Source organism: Cibotium barometz, chromosome 58 (assembly GCF_041138505.1).
Source record: "Cibotium barometz isolate CiBa-2024 chromosome 58, ASM4113850v1, whole genome shotgun sequence".
In the NCBI taxonomy this organism is placed as follows: domain Eukaryota; kingdom Viridiplantae; phylum Streptophyta; class Polypodiopsida; order Cyatheales; family Cibotiaceae; genus Cibotium; species Cibotium barometz.
In genome coordinates, this window is record NC_141103.1 from 5816877 (window position 1) to 5826896 (window position 10020).

At 45.2% G+C, this 10020-nt stretch overlaps 1 protein-coding gene across 1 annotated transcript; it reads left to right on the forward strand.

Annotated features, from left to right (window-relative positions):
- Positions 1-547: 547 nt before the first annotated feature.
- On the forward strand, positions 548-8998 carry LOC147605824 (fluoride export protein 1-like). The gene is made up of 6 exons (XM_086792365.1): positions 548-1366; positions 1534-1611; positions 7617-7712; positions 7840-8032; positions 8123-8553; positions 8648-8998. The coding sequence occupies exons 1-6, from the start codon at positions 791-793 to the stop codon at positions 8870-8872; spliced, it is 1599 nt and encodes a 532-aa protein (XP_086648491.1). The 5' UTR covers positions 548-790; the 3' UTR covers positions 8873-8998.
- Positions 8999-10020: the final 1022 nt, after the last annotated feature.

A 10020-nucleotide genomic window follows, 5' to 3' on the forward strand; every position in this document is an offset into this window, starting at 1 on the left:
GAATCATTAAATTCAAGGATAGGCAAAATTACAACCGCTTCTTCTCAATTTGAGCCAGGAAAGTTACACTAAAGGACGGTTTTTTTTTCTGACAATGGTGGGGACATGAAGCTATGAGGTCTCACTGATGTCATCACTGCAAGCAGAAAGATTGGGGAAAAAAACCTATTAAAAATTTGGCTTGACTTGAAATTAATAGGTAAGATTTTGAAAATTTTAGGTTTGAAATGGATTGCTTGTGTGAGACCGAAAAAAACCGATAAAAATCCAGTTTGTCTGATTCCTAGTCTAAGGCTGGAAAAAAAAGGGATTAAAAATCTAGGGTTGGCTTGAAATTAATAAGTAAGATTTTTTTTAAAATTTTAGTTTTGTTGAAATCGACTGATGTGTGGATCTTTTGAAAAGAAGACAGTCAAGGTAAATACTAAAAAGTGTTTTCTATGGTCAAAATTTAAAGATGGAACATGTGACACGTGGGCCAGTAGTAGGAAAGACCTGGGGTACTTTGGGGTGGGGATATGAGGCTTGGGGTGTCGGCAACTTCATCGCTGTGAAGGCAGGCTAGGGCTTCGTTCTTCTGAGTTCAGATCAGAGTCCCGTGGAGAAGATCACTGCAGGGAGGTCATCCCGGAGATGCAGGATTCAAAGGGGGTTGTGGCAGAGATCGCGTAAGCCTTTCTGAGACGCCAGATGTTTGCTTGCGCGGCGGCGCCGGCATTGCCTCTGTTGGTCCAATTCGCCCCCCTTTATCATAGCCTTTCGAGCCCTCTGCTCCCTTCATCGTGCTGCAATGTCCTCCGAAAACCCCTTTCGGACGTCCGTCTCGTCTTTGAGGTTCAGTCTCGATGAGAACAGGCCCTCAAACTTCGCAGAAGAGCAGGCAAAGGATGAGGAGATCGTAGCTAGATCAGGCGACCCTGGCATGCTAGATGCTTTTCAAGACTCGGACCCATGGTCTACTGGTGAGATTGAACACTTGGAGAGAAAATGGCTGCAGCAAGAGCTCAGGGATCGTGTTGCAAGGGAGTCGTTTCGCGCAAGCCCTGTGCACATGCCATCCTTAGAACGCATGGGGAGCATGAACTCATTAAGGTTATCACGCGCGAGGTCATCTCGGTCATCGCGCCGAAGCAGTATAGACCAACAGATTTTCGAGCTCGGGCGCACATCAGGGGTTGCTGCTTCTTCCACACCCCAGATGGGGTCTCTGGGAATGGGAAATGAGATGGAAAGCATCAACGATCCAGCTATCGCTGTGTCTCCTCTTTCAGATAGCCCATTGCTTCCCGAGTCCTCTTTGATAGAGCCTATTGAAGGATTAACTCCTCAGTTGTCTGCCTCACACCTTCCGACAAGGGATCATCTGGTTTGTTTTCTTGCCTTGCAGACCCACAAAAAAATAAAAGGCTTTCTTGCCACCGTTTCTGCTTTATTCGTTCGCAAGTTCTTCCACAACTGTGAATTTGTTTCCAGTTTTGTGGCTCTTCTTTACACTGTTAGATTGCTAATCTTTTTTTTCAACTGCCTTGTCAGACAAAAGAAGACAGATTTTACCATTCACTCGACTATATTGGCACTCTGGCACACTTGGCATGCTTTGGCATCATTGGGGTAAGTGCACGATGAATGGAAAATGCATCAATTTTGGAAGGCAATGCAAAATTTTGATGTTCAACTGACTGTATTCAAAGGTGACCTCGAATACGTCAGTGTATGCAGGTGGGGGAGCAAACTGCCGAATCTGTACTCAATCTAAAGCTTGCTAAGTGGTTACTTAAAAAGAGTCCATGTGCCTAGTAGCCCTCTTTTTTGGCAACGAATTAAGAACACCAATGCATTTAACCGTGCAACTTGTGGAGTCTCTCTAGGGTATACGACTGGGCCTCTGGTAACTACAAGAGTTTCACTCCCTCCAGAGTGACAGCTTCTATGATATAGAAAATGCTAGTTATCGATCCTTCCATTGGGTAGGGCACACAAAAACCTCCATGACCCGAGCTAAATATCCGTTGATGAGGCTTTTAAAGGAAACAGCTTAGTTCATCCAAAATGCCTGTTGTTCCCTGATTCAAGATGTGGCTCGCTGGGTTAGTATTGTCAACCTAGTCAAGTAATATTATCAAATAAGGGGTTCCTTGGGTCCTCCGTGAGGAAATCTTGCCGAATATGCTTCCTTGGGTTCCAATGCTCATGTTTGAGGTGGACTCCTTGAAATCTAGAGTCTGTTGGTTGGGAAACATGCTAGCACACAAAAGTAGTACTCTAAGTTGTAAGAGGATAGTGGGTGGTCATCTTAATATTCAATCAACTAGGCAATCATACAATGACATGTTATGCACTTGAAGTTGTCTACTTTCGTCGTCGTGTTTCTAAACGATATCTTGATATACAGTCGTACTTTGGAGGAGCATGTCGAACATCTCTAGATCGTCTTGAGGATTTTGAGATGGGAGAAGTTGTATGCCAAGTATATGAAGTGTGAGTTCTTAAAAAGAGAACTCATATATCTAGGACATTGGATTTCTTGAGATGGGATGAGCAGAGATCTTGAACGGATACAGAAGGTTTTGGATTGGATGGTTCCTGAGAATGTGAGGCAACTTCGGGCGTTTTTGGGATTCATCGTATTTCTTAAGAAGTAGGTGAGGGATTATTTAGAGTTAACCGTACGTTTCACGGACCTCCTCAAGGGAAGAGATCGTAGGTTCAACAACCCGATCTCTTGGAATGAGAAGCTTGATCAGGCTTTTCGAGATCTCAAGCTTAAGGTGAAGGAAGCACCTATATTGGCCTCACGGGATCCTAGCAGACTATTTGTGGTTGAGACGAATGCTAGTGATTTCGCGATAGGCGCAACATTGTTCCAAGATGGCTGACCTGTGGCATTTGAAAGCAAGAAGCTTGATGATACGCAAGTCAGATGGCACACTTAGGAGAAAGAGCTCTATGCAGCTACTCTGATACTTGGCAACGTTATCTTTATGGAACCAAATTGTTGTGTTGACTTGCCCATGAGTGAGTTAATTATTTTTGTAATAGACCTAAGTTGAGGGGGAGGAAGGCATGGTGGCCTGAGCTGATGTAAGACTTTGATATGGAAATAAAGTATTGGAGGGGAGCCTAGATAGAGTGGCGGATGCCTTGAAAGTTGAGTAGAATTGGGAGGTGAACTCTTTGAGTTTCACTAAGATTAGGGCTAACCTTTATGACTCGTCGAGAGGGCTATGTGAGACCGACAATCATTCTGGTTGGTACTAAAGCATGTCCAAGCAGGGAGCTCCATAGATTTAGATTGAGACTCAGGAGTCATGGCATCTGTGAGTGTGGTAGGTGGTTCCTTATGCGGAATGGATTGCCGTTCCGGAATGAGAAGGTTGTGTACCAGATAATGTTGAGATTAGGAGAAGGATCTTGTATGAATGCCACGACGCTTCTACCATGAGTCATCTAGGGGTACACAGACGTTTTATTGGCCTAAGATGAAGGCATATGTTCATGACCATGTGGTAAAGTGTCATTAATGTCAAGTGAATAAGGCTTAAGGCTTAACACCTTATGGCCGGAGATATGTTACATCCTCCAAAGATCCCAGGAGAGGTAAATGGAGCATTTCCATGGTCCAAGAGTTCAGAGACGTTACATACGGGGAAGGTTGAGAAGTTATTCCCTAGGTACTATGAACCTTATAGTGAGGTTGCTTCTAGATTAGAGTTGCCTCCGTATGTGAAAGTTCATGTAGTCTTTCATGTCAGTCGACTAAAAGAGATGCTGGGAGCTGAGGATAACCTTGTTATCCCCTCAAGAACTTTTGATGGTGAGGACTTGTCCTATGTTCCACAAGAACCCGAGAGGGTGATAGATTTCAGGGAGGCAACTCAGGAACAAGTTGATCCTTGAAAATAAGCTTAAGTGGAAAGATAGGGTGGAGGAGGACTTGACTTGGGAGCCGGTAGCTATTTTGAGCAAGCGCTTATCTAATTTCATTAGAATGTTATGTACCTAGACACTAATTTACAGATTAGGGATCTAATCCAACGGGGTTAGGATGCTCCGAGATCAAGAATTAGCAGGTTGATACTTGGGCTAGAGTTCTTGGATTGATAAAACAAGCTTAATGGCCTTTTATAGCAAGTTAGCTATTTATGGCGTAGTTATCACTATATAGTGAGAGCTTGGGTTATTGTGAGACATAGTTATGCGGATGCACGAGTGAAGGTTTGGTTTGGACTAGGAGAGTAGAAGAGTAGACATGCTCATGCCATGCACATGGTGATATAGGGGCGTGTTGATGGCCTACGGGTAGGCTTTGGTGGTATGGGACACGAGAGTTACATACGGGCCTATGGGATTGTGCAGGAAGCCCTAGCCTTGGCTCCAGCGAGATTCGTGGATATCGGTTGCGGTTAGGAGGTGAGCTTGCTGACTTTCATTTGCCAAGTGTATCCAAACTTGTGAAGTCTTTCCCAAAATCTTCGGAGTGTGGTCAATGGGAAGGAGAAAAAGCTTTCTACCAGAGATACTGAGGTTGCATGGATCACCAAGGATGATAAAGCATTGGCTATTATAGCATTGGCACTTAGTGACAACTATATTCCTTGCAAATAGTGAAGAAGAACCGGCCTTCAAAAAAGAAGAGGCCAACCTTGCCTAGACTATGCATGGGTCTTCTAAAAGGCTTTCTTGAACCAAAGCCGCTCAAAAAACATCCACTCTTTTGTGAAAACTTCACTAGACTCTAAGTTGGTGAAACCAAGGCCAAAAAAGAGTAAATCCAAACATGTCTAGACTAAGGTGGTGAAAGTAAAGCCTAGTAGAGCTTAGTATCCACATGTCTTTAAGTGATGGATAATCATTTCAGGGGAGTGTTAGAAATAACAAATAATCATCCATCAACATTAAGAGTGTGCAAAGATTCAAAGGTTAAATCTAGAATTACATTTATCTTGAGTAAAAGTCAAATACAATTACTATTTTGGTACTCACGTTTATGTAATTTTGGTGCCTTTATAAGGCTCATCAACTAATGAAGATTAATGCTCTTGCTTTATGCTAGTCACTTGTGTTCATCTCTCTTTCTCGTTCTCGTGTTAATCACCTAAAGGATAATCTCTATGCTTAATGACCATGCGTAACCATCACTTCTTTCCATCCTAATCTCTATTCCAACAAAGCAAACAATGTCACACAAATAAAATAAGTCAAAACACACATATGAACACATGATGCACATGTAGGTTGGAGAATACCCCTCTGCTTTCTTGTACTTCCGGGAATTGAACCTGGTATCTCGATATCTGCAGATGGCTGGAATCCTCACTGGCACCATGTGTACATGTGTACATGGCTGGAACTCACACTGGTACTGTGGATATCATGTGGCCCTTTTCTCAAGATCGATAATCACCTTGGCACCATCCAAAATCTCTTCGGGCATCTACTCCGAAGTAAAGTTATCCCCTTTGGGCATCCGCATCGAAGCTCAAATGTTCCGAGTAATTAGGGATTTGTGACACTTGCGCTTTTCAAAATGCAGCACACAGCCTGTGCATGCTACTTGGCTCATGCTATCTACTCCATGCTTTGGAAACGTGTCTTAAATGCTTGTAGGTGTGTCATATCATTACACACGTGCACACATATTGGAATTCATCAGAAAATATAGTGAATGATCAAAAAATATGTATGTACATAAAGTGTAACACTATTATTCTTAAAAAAACACAAATAAAATTTTTGAAACGTCAAAATTCAAGTGAAAGCAGTGAGAAAAGAAGGGAGAAGTTAGAAAGGAAAAACGAGAAAGACGAGGGGGAAAAGTGAGAAAAAGAGCAACGAATTGCAATTGGCGAGGAGGGAGCTGCAGTTGATCTACTATTGGGCAGCAGGTTGCAATTGGGTGCAATGGGGGAGGAGAAAATGTAAAAAATCGGCAGACAGGGATGCATTGCGAAGGCAGAGGCAGAATAGGGAAAATGTTCTGAAAAAGGGGGGGGGGTGGTGTGTGTAGAAACTGAACTGCTGGGCAGGCCCCCTCTGGAACTGAAAAAGTGTCTGGTGGGGCTGTCAAATCCTCTAGTCTTACAGAAGGCAGATCGTGTGATAAATGATTGTATCGGTTTCGAGTAGATGTAGGTGCCTCATACCCGGCGCCTGGGGAGCCATGTCCTTGGCAGCCGGTGTGCCTCCACCATTGATGGTGGTCAGAGTCTGCTGTGATGCTGTCAGTGGTCTAGGGGGCCTGTTATTTTTCAAGCTCCGGGTGGGATGGAGGGGGCGGGGGGTGGGATCTCATGTGGGGCCTCTGGTGTGGGGTAATCCGGTTGTGACTGCTAGAACAGCCTGCCACTGGAGCGGCAATGACTACTCGATGTGCTCTATCTGGCTGCACCTAAAGAACTGGCCGAGTAGCGTAGAGAACTCTACAGAAAGTGGGACCCATTCAGCTGAGGTGTTGGGGGAGTATTTCTAGTAAGACCAGTCGGAGGGACAGGAGTACTGCTGCACATGACACAGCTACTGCTGTCATTTAGGGGCTGTCAATGACATGTCCAACATATCCAATCACTAGAAGAAGCCTGAAGTATTTCTTTGGGAGGCCAGGGAAGCAAGGGGTCACCTGGTCAGAGTCTGGCATGTTGCCATGGTACTAACTAGCAAGTATGTGCCCGAGTTGTGTACCGCAGGCAAGGGGGCTTAGCTGCAGTATTCTGTCTGTGAGCATGGCCGAGGTGAACTCTATCTTGAAGCAGTCATTGCCAAGGAACTGAATTGTCGGTGATCCAGCTCTCTTGCTGATTGACACGGCTTGCATTTGCAAATTTTTCCTTGCGTGTGTATGCTACCGGCGAATTTACAGGCCTCCAAGGAGGCGACTGAGGATGGCAGGAGCTGTACTCAAGCCAAGAGAGAGCAAGTTTACACAACTCAAATGATATTCATTGTGATAATGAATCCACCCAAATATATGCTTTTATAGGTCCACTCGTGGAAAAGGGCATTTGAGGGCAGTCTTGGTCAAGGGAGATGGAGCAGTTGCGATGTAGTCCTTTGTGTGGTGGTGGTGGGGGCAGGGGAGGGGGGGTACTCATAAATGCCGAGTGAAGAACATTGCTAGTGAGGGTGAAGCAGGGGAAGGTTGCAGCAGCTAAGGGCGAAGGCTGACACAAGAGAGGGAAGGTAAGGCAAGTGTGCAGAAGAGGAAAGGAGGGACAGATGACGAACAGAGGTGGGAGGAGTAAGAAAGCTGCTGGGAAGCAGAGGGAGCAGCAGACAGGTTTTGCAAAGAGGGGGAGAAAGGGCTGAGGAGGAGGAAAGAGGGAGTGGATGCAGGAAATAGGGGTTGGAGAAGCAACTGGAGGGTTTGGGAGGCTGGGGGCAGCAGATGCACAGGAGGGGGTGAGGCTGGGAGCTTTTCCATACGGGTGGCAAAAGCAGCAGACTGACTTGCTGGAGGAGAGGGGTGCTCACGCTAGCAGGGGAGCTCACAGCAGGCTTGCTTCTTTAAGAGTAGGGTTCTTCTTCATTGCCATTCCTCAAGTGTTGATTTCAAGTTTACTTTTACTGCAAGTTAAGCTTCAGCTAAGAGCCTCTTAAATTCTGTTACTGCGGTCTTTCAGGTGCTGATACGATATGGTTTGGATGTACTCTTTGCTGATGTTTTGTCAATTACGCGTGAGGGAACAATCATATACAGAGATCTCCCATCTAATGTGGTGCGTTACTAATGATGGTATTTTTGATGTTGTGAGATGCATTAATTGATCGCAAGACTTGCAGTGCTACACAATGGTGGTTCAGGGACATAACAAGGGACCTTGTACTGAATGGTAAATTTGGCAGGTAGGCTCATTTTTCATGGGATGGGTAGGAATTGTATTGAAAAAAGACATCCTATTTTTCTCTGAGCCTTTGGCAATTGGCCTCTCAACGGGTCTCATGGGAAGCATAACCACATATGCAGCGTGGAATCAGAAAATGGTTGCTCTTCTAACCACTGGTGACATAGTGGCCGCTCTTTCAGGCTTACTCTTCGGTAAAGATGCGATGCCATCACCTCAAAACTTTTATGTAGGCGGTCGGCTTGATGTGAGCTTTCTAATCAGGAGCTTTCTGATGGCTGCAGGCATGGCTATTGCAGAGTTGTCACTCCTCGCTGGAATTGATTCAGCCAAAGGTCTGAAGTGGGCCATTGTGAAGCTTCAGCAGCATAGAGTCAAGAACGAAGTGAAAGAGAATGAATTGAAAGGTATTTGCAGTCTGTCACCAGATAACTATCATCGCCGCATAGTGAGCTTCGCAGTGTTTGCTTTCGCAACTGCCTGCCTGTGGGGAGCTGCTTTGGCCCTACTTATCAAGGGTGGGAGTCCCCAGAAGGTGCGCACTCTTTGGCTCGCATGCATTGTGGCACCTCCCGGTGTTTGGGCGAGGTGGCATCTAGCCCGCTTCAATGGAAGAGGATTGGGAAGAAGACTCAAATGGTTGCCAATTGGAACTTTACTGGCTAACCTCTTAGCAGCTAGTTTGGAGGCGTTTCTCTCATTTCTGCAGTTTGTGGTAAGAACTTCTTTTTCAAAAACTTTTCTGTCAATATCCAAACCACTTTTGCTGCTTCAAGAGTTAACAAGCAAGCATGTGTGTGGCTTAGCAGGTGACTGATGATAGTGCTCCATTACTTATTGGAGGCATTCAGTTAGGTTTCCTGGGATGCTTGAGCACTGTGTCAACTTTTGTAGCAGAAGTTTATACAATGCATGTAGGTCCTATGAAGTCTAAAGCATATGTCTATTCATTTACGACCTTGCTGTTGGGCTTGGTACTAAGCATAATACTGTATTCATGCCCTTCATGGACCAAGGGCTATGTCAAGTGGTAGAGGCTTTTCTGCAAAATTCCCAAGATGGCAGCGCAACACATTTATATGTTTTCTGAGGCCAGAGAGCTTATGTAAAAGATTGTTAAATGAGTGCAGCATTCCAGGAGTTACCTTTCTCAACTCAAACCACAAGGTGTCTCACTTCCTCCATGGAGTTCTCTTCATTAGTTTTTTTGCAGTATTAGGAAGCCACGACACTCACACTTCACTAAGGAACAATATAGATGTGCTTTCCTACGGCCTTTTATGTCATTCTTACAAGTTTCTTTCAATTTACTCTTTTTTCAAACCTTCTGTCTAGAAGTGCATCATGTATGGTATTGAGGAGGATGGGTGATGTCTGCTACATGCATATTTACATGTTGATGAGAGCCGATTATAGAGCGTCTGACTACATAGTGAATACATGCGTACATTGTATCCTGCACATCATGATAGGTAGATGAGAGAGAGAGAGATTATCGTGTGTGTGTGTGTGTGAGAGAGAGAGAGAGAGAGAGAGAGAGAGAGAGAGTTAGCTACAGCTTTAAAAAGCTGTAAAATGGATGTTGGGGCTGTGTGTTACTTAGTGACGACACCCAATAATGTTTCTATAATGATGACATAACTCATATTTTAACCCAAATCCCTGAGCTTTGATATGTTGGAAGGTTGGCGATTTCGAGTGTGTGATCTATGGCTAGAAGGTGCCTTGGATTATCCCATAAGTGGAAGTATGGGAAGTTGAAGCGCCATATATAGGGTGTGGTGGCACCTTGTCATAGTCATCTCCTCCGGCCGGTGTTTTGGGAGGCAGTTCACCGGGAGATGGGAGCTCGGTGGAGGGATGCTGCAGTGCCCGTTGGGGTGTTCGTGGTGCTCAATGGTGATGCGTCTCCTACATGCGTTAGTCTTCCGCTGCGCATTCTGACATGGTATCAGAGCCCGGGCGTGTGTGGTCCTCGGCGGCTTAGGCGTGTGTGGTCTTGGGCGACCTCCTCGCGCCTCGGTGGCTTGCGGAGCTCGAATCGAGGGAGGGTGTTGGAAGGTTGGCGATTTCGAGCATGTGATCTATGGCTAGAAGGTGCCTTGGATTATCCCATAAGTGGAAGAGGAGGGTGTTGGAAGGTTGGCGATTTCGAGCATGTGATCTATGGGAAGTTGAAGTG